Source organism: Capricornis sumatraensis, chromosome 7, assembly GCF_032405125.1.
Source record: "Capricornis sumatraensis isolate serow.1 chromosome 7, serow.2, whole genome shotgun sequence".
In the NCBI taxonomy this organism is placed as follows: domain Eukaryota; kingdom Metazoa; phylum Chordata; class Mammalia; order Artiodactyla; family Bovidae; genus Capricornis; species Capricornis sumatraensis.
Genome location: NC_091075.1, coordinates 92,460,267 through 92,476,476, shown reverse-complemented (window position 1 = coordinate 92,476,476; position 16,210 = coordinate 92,460,267). Strand labels below are relative to the sequence as shown.

The window sequence follows — 16,210 nt, the reverse complement described above, 5'->3', positions numbered from 1 at the left end:
ACTTTGGGTTAAGATTTTAATAAACATCCCAGAAATTCAAGGAAAAGTGTTTTTTTTCTCTCTCTCTGATGAACCCCCATGACAAGGCTGAATGTCCTGGCACAAGGGCTGAGTGTGATCATGTGACTCTCATACCACCTGGCAACTCCTGGCCTCTGACTGACTGGAACTTTTCAACACTCTGCCCAGCAGTTTGTCACAGCGACTTCTGTCTGAGTGCCAAGGGAGATGTGGTCAGTGGGAGAACAAGATGGCCGTCTGGGCTGTCTCACCGTAGCGGCTGTGTGGTCTGGTGACAGAGAAGGGTCACCCTGGAGTCCTTGCTGTTGATTACAATGGTTGGGTGACCTTGGTAGGTGACCTTGGTTGAATCTACATAGAGGCCAGTGCCAGAATCCACATAGAGGCAGCTCAGAATCTGGTCGGCCGGACGCCCTAACAGTGGGTCCCTCTGGCTATTCTAGAAACCTTCCTAGAGGCAGGAATCTTGCCCAGCTTTGACCTCACAGAGTCAGACACGACTGAAGCGACTTAGCAGCAGCAGCAGCAGCAGTCCCATTGGGTTCACTGAGATGGCTGGCCCAGCATCTGTGGCAGGAATCTCTGGCACCGAGTCAGGGTTCTGTGGAAGTGGCCAAGCGCATGGGCTCTGGACGTCCACTGGTGACAGTCGAATCCTGCCACACCACTTACCAACTGCATGACCTAGGGCGATCTGTTAATAGCAATACTGTTAATAGCCCCATTATACAGATGAAGAAACTAAGGTCTGTAGTATAAGTATCTGTATAATGGGGCTATTAGCAGTATCTACCCCATGGGATGTTAATCCATGTAAAATGCTTAGAACAGTATCTTTCTCATACTAAGTGCTATGTGAAAATAAGCATTGTTACAACGACACTGAGGAAAGACAGGTTAGCGTGGTGATGGAGGCTTCAGACAAGTGGGGTCAGTGATGCCGAGGGCAGCACCCCCCAGCCCAGGCTGCTGTGGACTTATGCTAGACTCCTGAGAGAGCGACGAGGCTGCAAGAGGACAATAAGAGTGAGGTTTTCACTAAAACCCTGGGCAATGGCAGTGCCCTAGCAGATCGGGGATGAGGTGAGGCAGTCTCCTCCTTGGCAGAGAACATAACCTGGCGGGGCAGCAGGAGTCGGCAGAAAGGTGACAGCGCCTGGCAGGGGGACATGTGCTTGGGAGCTGACTGGGCTTGCTCTGGGCTGCATGCCAGGCACTCTTGAGATCGCCTGAAATAGCTGATGGGGGACTTTGCAAGCGATGTGACAGTCTTAAGACCTGGATTATATTTACATCAGATACCAGTCCCTTGGGTGGAAAGAGGTCTGGTGACAGATAGACTTGGTTTGAATCCCACCTCTGCTACTTACTAAACTGTAAATACATGGAGAGCAGAGGCCATCTTTTTCATTATGGAGCAGACAGAAGGATTCAGTCCATGCATGAATGAATTTGATATCCTGGAACCTCAGCTTCCCCATCTGTAAGACGAGAGTGTGAAAACCACTAGAGGTGATGCAAGGAATACATTAGACAGTTGTCCACAGGCCCCTAAACTTCCTCATGAATATGCATTACTTCTTTTTTTAATAGTAAATATTCAGTGTCTTGCTTAAATAGAAACACCATATATTTGTTGACTAGAGCTGATGAATACTGTTTTGGTCCAGAAAACAAAGTACATTCTACACACACCAGAGACTACATCCTTTAAGAGATCTTATAAGTGTTTTTCCCAGTTTGATCAGAGCTGTCTTTTTTTGATTATTTATTTGGCTGTGTCTGCTCTTAGTTGTGGCATGTGGGATGTTTAGTTGCAGCATATGAGGTCTAGTTCCCTGACCAGAGATTTAACCTGGGCCTTCTGCCTTGGGAGTGCAGAGTCCTAGCGACTGGACCACCAGGAAAGTCCCTTGATCAGTGTTTTTAATTGTCACTTATGACTCAATCCTTTCTGACAAAAATCAAAATATAGCTACTAGCTATTGGGGCACACTGTTGAATTTTAGGAGAGTAAAAGATTGGAGATAGGTTATTCAACCATTGAAACAGATTATGACTTGACTTGGAAAAGCTATGCTACAGGGGAAAAAATTGATCTGACCCAGTAATTCAAAAGATGTGAACACTACAAATTATTATTAGGCTTTTCCTTTCTATGCACACTTAATGTGCTTTCTGACCAAACCTGTGCAGGCAAGCTTGGAATAATGGAGTTATTACTTGTTGTTAGGGCCATGGCAGGTCCTCTGAATGATCAGTGGGGAAGGGCTTGTTTCATGTCTTGTCCTCTTGGTCCATCTTGACTCCTCCCCATCAGTCCTCCACGTTGTGGCACTGGAAGGCAGGTATCTAAACGTATTAAGTCTGACCTTAAGTTTAAATCCATCATCAAATCAATGTGCTCTAGTTTGCAACAGTATCCCTTTCTTTCCTATGTTGCGAGATGCCTGGGCTTTGCTATTGCCATTTTCTTCAGAATTAGAATAGTCTTCGGTTGGCTTCTGGGGGTGGAAATAATATTCTGGATGATTAAAACTGCCTACTATTTCACTGTCAGATAGGATGCGTATGCTGAGTGTTTCTGAAGGAGAACAAAGCAAGTATCAAATGTATTGCTACCACCTTAATATAACTTATTATATATAACTATCAAATCAAAGTGTTTCTTTTTACAACTATTTTATAAGGCATGGTATATAGTTAAGAGTAAAATCACTGCTTGGAAAGTTTCTCCATTTCTGACATCCTTCAATTCTGTTTCAAGATCAGAGAGAACTTCCCACTCTGCAGAAAGTATTATTTATTGATATGGGATAAATTTTTTCTAAGACAGAGCCATGGCTGCTTAATGTGAGCAGTACCAAGCACAGCAACCAAATGGCTTGAATAACAAAAAAAAATCAAAGTGTGAATCACCACTATCAGATGCAAGCTTTTAAGAACTTTAATTGATATAATTATCATTAGTACGCAATATGTCTTACAACAAATGTAGATACAATGACATCAAATAGCAAAGAAGTTGCACGTCTTTCCATCTTTAAATGGTGTGAGCTTACCCCAAGAAAGCAATCTGGCATTGGTCTCTTGGTTAGCACTATTACCAATATCAATTAGCACTTTCAAATCAAAGTTGAAATGGTACATTCATTTGCCAAAAGAGGTAAAAGGCAAAGAAGGTGAATCAACGTGCAAATTAGCATCTGGCCCAGTTGCAAAATTCATTTCCCAGATGCGAAGGATTGAACCATGCACCTCTGCAAGCAAGACAAAGGGCAAACAGATGATGGCAAACCCAAATCAACTCCACAAAGAACTCAGACTTTGGGATGGTAAAGGCCAGGTCCACGGCTGTTAGCACTCAGATATCCACACGTGTTACCCTAACTCAACAGTCTGTGAGACCTGCATCCTGGGCCATCCTTTCATTCCGGGATGGAAACCATCCTTTGTGGTCCCAGGAAGTCAGGCAGTGGCATTGGGGCACAGCTCAGAGCTCTAATAGCTGTCTGTATGCAGCTACTATACAGGTGTCATTTTATACATTTAAGTAAAACAACACACCAAACAAGAAACCAAGATCACGTATACATCTATGTAATACTTAAAATGTCTATAAATATTTTTCTCCAGAAACTAAAAACACTGTAGACATGACTTCATTAATCCTCACAACAGATTTGTGAGGTAGCATGGGGTGAGGTCCATAGGACACCATCACGCCTGCCTAAGAAATGAAGACACAGATGTCCAGGGAGGGCTGGAGCCTTCATCAGGGCCACAAGAAAACAAGGTTGAAGCCCATTCTGTCAGCATTTGTAACCTATATTCTAGAAGGGGCTTCTTCTAGTGTGAGTGACATTCTCTCTAACACTTTCTGACTAGTCCAGTGCCTGGATGGTATGTGGTTGTTGTAGACCCATTGGAGTCATTTCCCTTGTGTAGACCTTGAACAGACTCGCTCCCTGAGATAAAGGACGTCACTTATTGGTATATGTTTTGTGTGTGTGTCTGTGTTGAATGCAGTTGTTAACATTTTTGGCTAACTCAAACACAGAAAAATACACTTGGCAAAATAAGGGTCAAGCCATAGGTGTTTTCTACTAACATAACAAGGAGTTCTCGAGTGTCTGGGGGAAGCTGTCACCTTGCAGAATGCATGTGCTGCAGGTCCAGAGCCCTCTCTTTATCACAAAGATGCAGAAGTTCATAAGAGCAACCAACCTATCAAAGGCTCTTGTACAACAGCAGCCTTGGTGAGGAAAGCTGCTTGCTGACCCAATGATTTGTAATTGGTCAGGATTCCCTGGGAAGAGGCTGGTCCCTCTCACCCAGGGTTTTTGACTGAAGCAACATCCGAAAGACCACCTCTCCAAAGGGGCTTCATAGACATTTTGTCAACATATCTGTGTCCGAGTGAAGAGAAAACACGTGGAATGTCCTTTGTTTTTGTTGAAGTGTCCTTTGCCAAACCGAAAGCTTATGGGGGGAAGGCTGTGGGTGGGAAAGGGGGACAGTTATTCAGGCCAACCATTGCTAAAAGGGGGCACATTTGGTCATTCCTGGCCACTTTTCTGAGAAAGTCCACTTTTTAAAAATTTTCATACTCAGAGATATGAGAATTCCTGGAAGTCTACTTCTCATTCCCTCCTCCTGTTATAAAATACTTCTGGGGGTTGCTCACTCTCCTTTGGTACCTAGGGAGTTTAGGATTAATTTCTTTCAGAGCTGGGGGTTGGCAGGCTGTGGAAAGTAGCACAGCTCTAATGTTTCTGACACCAGAGAGGTTTAGAACTGCCCGGCAGTGGTCGTTTTCCTGCCAGTACTTCATTGGGTCATAGCAAGTGACAGGATGAGTCCAAGGTCAAGTTTCTGGAAACTAAACAGAGTTGTGGCAGCAGGTCCACGTTTAGAAATAAAAAATGCAGTTTTATGTTCTGTATGATAGTGTCGGACAAGAGAACACATTTTGAAACAGAACTTAATGTATATTTTGTACTCCATGAAATCAGACATAAGATGCCAGTTGCTATTACCAGGTGTTTCAGGAGGACAGGGTTAGAGCCATGAAATAAAGCTATCTAGAAAACACAGAGAAATAAAAAGGCAATCATGCGCAAAAGCAACTCATCAAACTAAATACTTTAAATACAACGCCAACAAACTAAATACTTTTTCAGATAAAAATTTAACGAATCATTTCATTGAGTTAAAAGTAAAAACTATCACTAACCTGGAACGTCTTGTTTTGTCACAATGGGCATTGCAATAAATTAGGGTTTCTCACACTTGGCACTATTGACATTTGTGGCGGATAACTCTCAGCTGGGGTGGGCTCTCTTCTGCATTGTGGGATGGTGACCACATCCATGGCCTCTACCCACTGGTAGAACCCCTTAGGGGATGACACTCAAAAATTATACCAGGTATTTTCAAATGTTCCCAATGGGGCAGTGGGGTGAAATTACCTGCTGTTGAGAACACGGCTGGAAATGGATGATTCTCAAAATTTGTGACCCCGGATTTTAAAGCTGTGTACCCAGGGGTGTTCATTTATTAAATGGCAGAATTAGCAAAGTAAGCATTTGGGAAAAATAAATGGATTAATCACGGTGTCTATTTCCTATGGAAAAGACTCACTGAGTAATTGCAGAAAAACAAGAGCCTTTAAAAAATTGAAACAAAAAAAAGTTTACAGCCATTATCCAACAGACAGTAAGGCAGTGAACCAGTTGCTTTGTGGGTAGAAAGCAAGGATTCTACAGGTTTCTCCATGCAGCGGATGCCTCTGACAGTCACTGGGGGCTGATCCTACCTTCCTTAATGAGGTATTCAATGCGTGTTGCCCCCACTTCCCTCCTACCCTCCTCCACGCACCACCCCTCCCCAACTCTACACTCACTCCACACGTCTCTCCCTTTAAACTCTGCACAGCCTTCTCCTGCGGAACCGCAACTCCACTGAAAGCTTGTGGGCTGGGGTCCCATCTGCGGCTGGCTAGATAACCGGGCATCCTTAGCAGACACAGATGGCCTGGAGGGGTGGCCGGGGGGCTGGCACGCTGAGATCCGACAGCAGTTTGCTACTCTGTAGTAGTACTCGGCTGGCTGGTCCCCTCCAGGGCACCTTCTTGCTTCCTCTCTGCCTAATTAGGCAGCTAAGAAACTGGCCTCCAGCTTGCAGAGCCAAGCAGGTATCCGATCAGACACAACCAGATAAACAAAGATTAAAAAGGAATCTGAGAAACCCCTGCTTCCTTACCTGTAGGGCGAACTCCTCCTAGCACTCATGGCCTTTCCCCTCATCAAGATTTAATGTAATTTCATAAAGAAAAGTTTAAAAAATACCACACACAGAAAGTTCCCCTAAAAGTAACCCCTGACGACACAACTTGATCCATCCCTCTTCCTGGTTCTTCTCTCGGTGGGACCCCCGCTAGGTACAGACGTCACCACCGTGGCGTCCAGCCTGGATGGCTCAGGGTTGGCCCATGTCCGCTGCATATCAGACTCCACTCACTTTCAAATAATTTTGTTTTTTTTTGGTTTTTGGTACCAGAAAGGAGAAGTTGTAGCAGCCAGAGGAGAGGGAGGAAGAAAACAAAACAACCAGACCAATAAAACAGGATTGTCGCTCAAGGCGCCTCAGGTACGTGTTATTAATTCTACTGGATAAGCACTGATAAATAAAGACAGTTATTCCTCATCCCGGCCACGTTCTTTTGTTAGGAGTCATCATACAGAGGGTTGTTGTAGTTTCCCCAGGACCCGTAGTCGTGGTCGTCCAAGAGCCTTCCGTAGGAGGAATGCCTGGTGGGAAGGAGAAGAGGCTGTGGTTATTTGGAGAAGTTGCCCATGTTGCGGACAGCCCCGTGCCCTGGGGCCCGAAGGGGAAGGGAAGATGTGATTCTTCACAGAGCAAACTCTTGGCAACAGATCCATCAAGCAGGGAGGCCCCAGTCTGCAAACTCCCTGTAAGTTATGACTGATCCACTGGGAACCCTACTGGCACCTTCTGTTGAGATCTGCTGGGCTCTTGTCTCTCTCATTGACCTCTGGTGCTGGAGAAGGAAGAGGCTCCGTTTCCAAGGCTACTTAATAAGAAGTAAGGGGAAAGCAAAGGTTGCATTCCTGGCATTTGGGCTTAGGTTCTGGACTTCATTTTCCCTGAAATGATAATGACAGAACCAGACCCACTGATACTCTCACCACCCCCCTGAACTTCATATAATGTTTTATCATCATCTACAGAGTTTTTCTATGTTCCATGGTCACATGAGCCTCAAAATAAAGCCATGGTCCAGTATTGCTTATCCTTACTTCTTCGATGAGGAAAATAGGGCTCAGAGATGTTAACGGACACACCCAAAGTCACCCAACTGAGCTATGAGTTGAGCCCCTACCTCTGGGATCTGATTCCAGTGCTCTGAGCTCAGTTTCTTAGAGTTTGATTAGCACCTGAGTTCAATGGCAATATGCACTGATCAGGCTTTGCTGGGTCATCCCAAGAACCTGTTCCACAATTATTATTTCTAAAAGACCCTGAAATCAGATTGTTATCATTCTTCCACTTGAAACCATTGAGCAGCCCCTCATTCCACACAGAGTAAAAGCCAAAGTCACCATGATAGTTTGCAAAGCCCTACAGGGTCTGGCTCCGGTTATTACCTCTCCGAGCACGTCAGGTACTTGCCAGTGCCTCTTGCTCTTTCTGCTCATGCCTGACACATCCTGCTTCAGGGCCTTTGCACTTACTGTTCCCTCATCTTGGAACATTTTTCCTCCAGATTTCCACACAGTTCTTTTCATTTCCTTCAAGTCTGCACAAATGTTACCTTCTCAAGGCAGCCTTCCTTAGAAAATCTATTTAAACTTGCAACTCCCATCCCACAGGACTCCCTGCTTAATTTTACTCATAGTACTCATCACCTTCTAACATACCCTATAATTTACTTATTTATACTGTTATTGCCTCTCTCCTGTAATTAAACTTCATGTATGGATTATTTGCCTGATTTATTTGTTCTCAACTCTAATTCCAGCACCTAGAAGAGTAAATCCTCAACAAATAGTAAGTCCTCAATAAATGTTTATGGAAGAAACAGTGATTGGAAAAAAAAAAATCCTGAAAATTGAATCTGTTCACAAGATGGGAGCTTCCTGGAAAGGATTATGGCATTTTAAGACTAAAACTAATGAGAGGACTGAGAGAATATTACAAAATGAGACTCTGGTGCCTCTGAGATTCAGGCTAGCTTGTGAATTTTTACGCCTTGCCACTGGAAATCAGGAATGCTATATAGTACAGACAAACATACCCCCCTAATTTCTTTCTCACCTAAATATGAAAATTAAACAAAATGAAAATACAACACGAGAGGCATAAAAAGCATTTGTTATATACTTCTTTCTGTTGCTAAAATAATTGCTGTCACTCTTCTAAACTTACTTATATCTGTCAGGTATTTGAGAAGAGATGATCTTGAAAAGAACCAGATTGTTGATGTGTTGGCTTCAGTCTCTTAGCTTTCAAGATTCTGATTTCTGTCCTGAAGGCTGGCTTAGTGGACCCAGTCTATATACCTGAAAACTTCCACAGTGTACTTCGTTTTCCCTAAAGGTGCATGCTCACCCAGTCTATATACCTGAAAACGTCCACAGTGTACTTCGTTTTCCCTAAAGGTGCATGCTCATTTCTGGGGGTGTGAGAAGGAAAGAGATCACAAATAACACACCACTGATCTATTGATTGGCAGGAATAGGGGAGGTTAGTGTTGAACACTCCATCCACACTTAACACCTTCAATTCCAATCAAAGCCTTTAACTGGATGGTTGAGAAATGGAAGCTATGGAATGAATAAGTAGAAACCTAGGGATTACAAGACTGGTGCATCCTGATTCTTTGTGCTCTCAAGGACAGTAGCCTGCCCACCTGACTCCTGTCAATGAGATGTCTCCGGCAAGAACACTGGAGTGGGCTGCCATTTCCTCCTCCAGGGGATCTTCCTGACCCAGGGATTCAGCCTGCATCTCCTACATTGGCAGGTGGATTCTTTACCACTGAGTCACCAGGGAAGCCCTTATAAGATTGGCGCTGGGCCTAAATTTCAGCATGATTTACTGTGGCAAGCCTGGCCAACAAGTACCCAATAAACACATTCTCTTATTGATAGAATTCTCCTGCCTCACCTCTGCATGGTAATGTAACTTCTCACAGCATTTTTATATTGATCATATAATTTTATTCTCATAAAATATCAGTTGGACCTATAGATGTACATCCTAGACTATATTTTTAACCCCATATTTCTTCATCTATAAAATGGAGAAACAAAAAAAATGCATTATAATTTTTGGGTGGATTAAATGAGGTAATGCATATAAAAGACCTGGCACATAGTAAAGGCACAATAAATGTTGGCCAATGTTGCTTTTCAATTTTTATTATAATGAAACATATAGGAACTCATGGTAGGTGTGCAAAGAATAAAAAAGTTTACTGAGTGAAAATTGAACCTCCTTCACTTTCACCAGGAACTCCTGAAACTATGCCCCAGGCATGGTTATAAAACCAGCTTCTTATATTATAATTAAATGAAATTATTACCAGCTGGAGTCAGGTTAGAGGATTAAAAAATCTTCTGGGCATCAGGTCTTACTGCTTGTGGTTATTTCAGGCAAGACTATTTGATCAGAGCTATACCTGAATCTCTTGTGTTGTAAGAGATGTCTACTACTACTACTACTACTACTACTACTACTACTACTACATACACACACACACACACACACACTAGTAAAGTAATGGGAAAAGACGGAGCTTTCATTTTTCTTTGTCTTCTCGTTTGAATGAACTGTGACTTGAACAAATTACTGATAAATGAAGAAAGCAACGTAGGAGATAGAGATAAAATGGATTTGGGAATGTACTGAACCTGTAGCAGTGTAGCTGCTCAGCCGTGTCTGACTCTTGAGACCCCGTGGACTGTAGCCTGTTAGGTTCCTCTGTCCATAGGACTCTCCAGGCAAGAATGCTGGAGTGGGTATCTATGTCCTTCTCTAGGGGATCTTCCTGACCCATGGAACAAACGCAGGTCTCCTGCATTGCAGACAGATACTCTATCATCTGAGCCACCAGAGAAGCCCCACCAAACCCAAAGGGCATGTTTTATTATGAACCTAAACAAGAGTAATTGGGTGAGCTGGAATTCAAGCCAGGTTTGGGTAAATCCTGTAATGCTGCAGAAAGAGGAAGGTAAACACACCGTTGTGTGTGTGTGTTTGTGTGTGTGTACATGTCTGTGAGATAAGTAGAGAATCATTAATGATCACTTTCCACTAGCTCTCCAGGTCAGAACTTCTTAAATCATGACATGTTTTAGATGGAAATGGGGGACTTTTCCAGATTGGCATTTGTGGAGTCTGAAGTGGTGAAAAAGCTCCCACTCTCAAGATTAGGAAGATGGGGCTTAGTTCCAGGGATCTGAAAGGCTGTTTCTATGATGTCATGGGAGGGCTGCTACTAAAACTAAGGTCAGTTGGCTCTGCACTGCAAGGCGGCTGATCTAATTTCAATCTGAAGAGCCCTCTGTATGAATGACATCATCGTCAGGTCAAGGCAGTTTTGTCTACTCCATTGCTTCATGAAGACCGGCAGGCAGCCAGCACAGCTAAGGCTTCCCTTTGCCGTGCATTGGTTGCCTTAGATGGTAAACCTCCCGGGGGGCAGATTATGACCTACTTTGCTTCTAATTTTCTGAATGTCTGATATGTTGCTCTTAACACAATGATACTTTTATAAATACTTAATGATCACTGCTTAGATCCAGTGTAGCATATAAACAGGACGCAGAGAAAATACAGTTTCCTTGGTCAATACCAGCAGGGATTAGTATGTGCCCAGTCACTTAGTCGCATCCAACTCTGCAACTGTAGCCTGCCAGGCTGTTCTGTCCATGGAATTTTCCTGGCAAGAATACTAGAGTGGGTTGCCATTTCCTCCTCCAGGGGATCTTCCTGACCCAGAGATTGAACCCTCATTTCCCGTGTCTCCTGCATTGAGGGCGATTCTTTACTACTAGGATTAGTATGGCCTGTGGCAATTCGCACATATACGGAATCTAGAAAAATGGTATTGATGAACCTATTTTAGCAGGGCAGGAATAGAGACTTTAGCAGATGCAGACATAGAGACTTGTGGACACAGAGGTCGGGGGGAGGGCATGGGGAGAAGAGGGGGTATCGAACTGAGACAGTAGAATTGACATATATCATATCCCATTTTGTCCCCTTGGGTTCTGTTTTTAGCTAACGAAACCATCTGAGACAGTAGAACAACAGTGACAAGAAGGATAGTGTCATTGATTTACAGGGGCTGTGAGCTCATGCTGAATGCTTTAAAGCCATGTCATTGCATAGGAGAAATTCTAATTTTCTCTCCTCTTTACACTATTGTGTGTAGAGCAGAAAGCTAGTGGGAAGCTCCTGTATAGCATAGGGAGCTCAGCTCGGTGCTCTGGGATGACTTAGAGGGATGGGATGGGGGGCAGGGTGAGAGGGAGGCTCAAGAGGAAGGGGATGTATGTATACATATAGCTGATTCCCTTTGTTGTGCAGCAGAAATCAATACAACATTGTAAAGCAATTATACTCCAAAAAAAAAAAAAAAAGGAACACAGAGGGCCAAAGCTACAATTTTGACCTTAAAGATTAGAAGAGGAGAGAAAATTAGAATTTCTCTTATGCAATGACATGGCTTTAAAGCATTCAGCATGAGCTCACAGCCCCTGGAAATCAATGACACTATGCTTCTTGTCACTGTTGTTCTACTGTCTCAGATGGTTTCGTTAGCTAAAAACAGAACCCAAGGGGACAAAATGGGATATGATTTATGTGAAGCTCTTGCCTCATTGCTTTCTTCTCAAGTGGGTTTGCTCTAACAAAGCAGCAGTGCCCACTCCCTCTCCCCTCGCCCCAACTGGTCAGTGATGCCTTCTTGGTGACGACTGGTAAATGTAGTGGTGATGCTTGTGGTTTGAAGCCTTTCCCGCAACTGTGAAAACATACCTATTTTAAGATAGCTATAGCATCAATACTTAATGGAACTCAACAGTCTTTGAAAATGAATGAAGTGTTTACCTTTATTCTTTGTCGAGACAAACATATTTTAGAAAACACCTTCTCCTTTATAAGGGTCAGCTCCAGGTCTCCAACAAGTCTACAACTTTGCTTATTACTATTCCTCCTAAGGTCCTCTTGTCCCTAGTTAAGTGTATCTTGTCATTCAATCATTGGGGCTTATTACATGCTAAAAAGGAGAGTTATAAATATGAATAAGATATGGCTTAGTGCTGGGAAAACAAAACTGAACTTGCAGCTCATTAGTCATTAGCCATTAAGCCTTAGACTCGCATCATCCATTAGCAAAGCCAGTTTTGTGTAGCTGTCACTGTCTCCTTTGTTTATGTCTGTGGCTTTTTTTTTTCTCCTGATTCTCATTTCCCTGCCTGGCTTCTTTCACTTATTCATTGAAAAGTTACCATTGATCAGGCCTTATTCTGGGGCCTTATTCCGGGCTATTCTAGTGAACTAAGAGACAGAAATTCCTGTCCTAAGGGAGCTTACATTCCAGTGGGAGCATCCCTTAGAAGAAATGAAGTAACTCTCATCGTTAACAAAAGAGTCCAAAATGCAGTACGTGAGTGCAATCTCAAAAATTATAGAATGATCTTGGTTCCTTTCCAAGGCAAACCATTCAACATCACAATAGTCCAAGTCTTTGTTCCAACCACTGATGCTGAAGAAGCTGAAGTTGACTAGTTCTATGAAGACCTACAAAACCTTCTAGAACTAACACCCAAAATGACGTCCTTTTCATCATAAGGGATTGGAATGCAAAAGTAGGAAGTCAAGAGATAGCTGGAAAAACAGGAAAGTTTGGCCTTGCAGTACAAAATGAAGCAGGGCAAAGGCTAACAGAGATTCATCAAGATAACATGCTGGGCATAGAAAACACTCTCTTCCAAAAACATAAGTGATGACTCTACACACAGACATCGCCAAATGGTCAATACAGAAATCAGATTAATTATATTTGTAGCCGAAGATAGAGAAATTCTATACAGTCAGCAAAAATAGGACTGGGAGCTGAGTGCCACATTGTTTTGCTACACAAAATTGGCTCAGATCATGAACTCCTTGTTGTGAAAGTCAGACTTAAATTGAAGAAAGGAGGAAAAACCACTAGGCCATTCAAGTATGACTTAAATCAAATCCTTATGATTATACAATGGAGGTGATGAACAGATTTAAGGGATTACATCTGATAGACTGAGAGCCTGAAGAACCATGGACAGATGGACATAACATTGTACAGGAGGCAGTGACCAGAACCATCCCAAAGAAAAAGGAATGCAAGAAAGCAAAGTTGTTGTCTGAGGAGGCTTGCAAATAGCTGAGGAAAGAAGAGAAGCAAAGAGCAAGGAAGAAAGGGAAAAATATACAAAACTGAATTGCAGAGTTCAGTTCCAGAATATAGCAAGGAGAGATAAGAAAGTCTTCTGAAATGAACAATACAAAGAAATAGAGGAAAACAACAGAATGGGAAAGACTAGAGATCTTTTCAAGAAAATTGGAGAGATCCAGGGAATGTTTCATGCAAAGATCCTTTATTGGATAGAAATAGTATGGACCTAACAGAAGCAAAAGAAATTAAGAACAGGTGGCAAGTATACACAGAATAACTGCACAAAAAAGATCTTAATGACCCACAAAATCATGATAATGTGATCACTCACCTAAAGCCAGACATTCTGGACCTTAGGAAGTGGGCCTTAGGAATTATTACTAGGAACAAAGCTAGTGGAGGTGATGGAATTCCAACTGAGCTATTTAAAATCCTAAAAGATGATGCAGTTAAACTGCTGCACTCAATATGTCAGCACATTTGGAAAACTCAGTAGTTGCCACAGGACTGGAAAAGGTCAGTTTTCATTCTAATCCCATAGAAGGGCAATGCCAAAGAATGTTCAAACTACTGTGCAGTTGTGCTCATTTCACATGCTAGCAAGGTTTTGCTAAAAATCCTCCTAGGTAGGCTTCAGTAGTACGTGAACTGAGAACTTCCAGATATACGAGCTGGGTTTAGAAAAGGCAGAGTAACCAGAGATCAAATTGCCAACATTCACCAGGTCATTGAGAAAGCAAAGGGAATTCCAGAAAAACATCCACTTCTTTATTGACTATGCTAAAGCTTTTGACTGTGTGGATTGCAGCAAACTGTAGAAAATTCTTAAAGAGATGGAAATACCAGACCACCTTACTGTCTCCTGGAAACCTGTATGTGGGTCAAGAAGCAACAGTTAGAACTGGACATAGAACAACTGACTGATTCAAAATTGAGGAAGGAGTATGACAAGGCTGTAGATTGTCACCCTTTTTATTTAACTTCTATGCAGAGTACATAATGCAAAATGCCAGGCTGGATGACTCACAAGCTGGAATAAAGACTGCTGGGATAAATATCAACAACCTCAGATAAGCAGATGATACCACTCTAATGGTAGAAAGTAAAGAGGAACTAAACAGCCTCTTGATGAAAGTGAAAGAGGAGAGTGAAAAAGTTGGCTAGAAACTCAACATTAAAAAAACTAAGATCATGGCATCCTGTCCCATCACTTCATGGCAAATAGATGGGGAAAAAATGGAAACAGTGGCAGATTTTACTTTATTGGGCTCCAAAATCACTGTGGAGGAGTCTGCAGCCATGAAATTAAATGATATTTGCTCCTTGGAAGGAAAGCTATGACAAACCTAGACAGCATTTTAAAACACAGAGACATTACTTTGCCAACAAAGGTCCATATACTCAGTTCAATCACTCTGTCATGTCCGACTCATTGTGACCCCATGGACTGCAGCACACCAGGCGTCTCTGTCCATTACCAACTCCTGGAGTTTACTCAAACTCATGTCCACTGAGTCGGTGATGCCATCCAACCATCTCATCCTCTGTCATCCCCTTCTCCTCCTGCCTTCAATCTTTCTCAGCATCAGGGCCTTTTCAAATGAGTCAGCTCTTCACATTAGGTGGCCAAAGTATTGGAGTTTCAGCTTCAATATCATTCTTTCCAATGAACATTCAGGACTGATTTCCTTTAGGATGGACTGGTTGGATCTCCTTGCAGGCCAAGGGACTCTCAAGAGTCTTCTCCAATAACACAGTTCAAAAGCATCAATTCTTTGGCACTCAGCTTTCTTTATAGTCCAACTCTCACATCCATACATGACTACTGGAAAGACCATAGCCTTGACTAGATGGACCTTTGTTGGCAAAATAATGTCTCTGCTTTTTAATATGCTATCTAGGTTTGCCATAGCTTTCCTTCCAAGGAGCAAGCATCTTTTAATTTCATGGCTTCAGTCACCATCTGCAGTGGGTTTGGAGCCCCCCCAAAATAGTCTGTCACTGTTTGCATTGTTTCCCTATCTATCTGCCATGAAGTGGTGGGACCGGATGTCATGATCTTAATTTTCTGAATGTTGAGTTTCAAGCCAACTTTTTCACTCTCTTCTTTCATTTTCATCAAGGGGCTCTTTAGTTCTTCACTTTCTCCTATAAGGGTGGTGTCATCTGCATATCTGAGGTTGTTGATATTTCTCCCAGCAATCTTGATTCCAGCTCGTGCTTCATCCAGTCCAGCATTTCTCATGATGTACTCTGCATAGAAGTTAAATAAGCAGGGCGGCAATATACAGCCTTAATGTACTCCTTTCCTGATTTGGAACCAGTCTGTTGTTCCATGTCCAGTTCTAACTGTTGCTTCCTGACCTGCATACAAATTTCTCAGGAGGCATGTCAGGTGGTCCGGTATTCTCATCTCTTTCAGTATTTTCCACAGTTTGTTGTGATCCACACAGTCAAACACTTTGACATAGTCAATAAAGCAAAAGTAGATGTTTTTCTGGAACTCTCTTGCTTTTTTGATGATCCAACAGATGTTGGCAATTTGATCTCTGGTTCCTCTACTTTTCTTAACCCAGCTTGAACATCTGGAAGTTCATGGTTCACGTACTGTTGAAGACTAGCTTGGAGAATTTTGAGCATTACTTTGCTAGTGTGTGAGATGAGTGCAATTATGCAATAGTTTGAGCATTCTTTGGCATTGCCTTTCTTTGGGATTAGAAT

The 16,210-nt window shown here is 42.6% G+C and overlaps 1 protein-coding gene across 1 annotated transcript in view; it reads right to left on the bottom strand.

Moving 5' to 3' along the window:
• Positions 1-3,133: 3,133 nt before the first annotated feature.
• The window catches only part of PARM1 (prostate androgen-regulated mucin-like protein 1), a 131,159-nt gene continuing 118,082 nt past the window's right edge, over positions 3,134-16,210 (bottom strand). Inside the window, exon 4 of the mRNA XM_068975225.1 lies at positions 3,134-6,833. Within this exon, the coding sequence (XP_068831326.1) occupies positions 6,749-6,833 (85 nt within the window). The 3' untranslated portion in view covers positions 3,134-6,748. The remainder of the gene's footprint in view (positions 6,834-16,210) is intronic.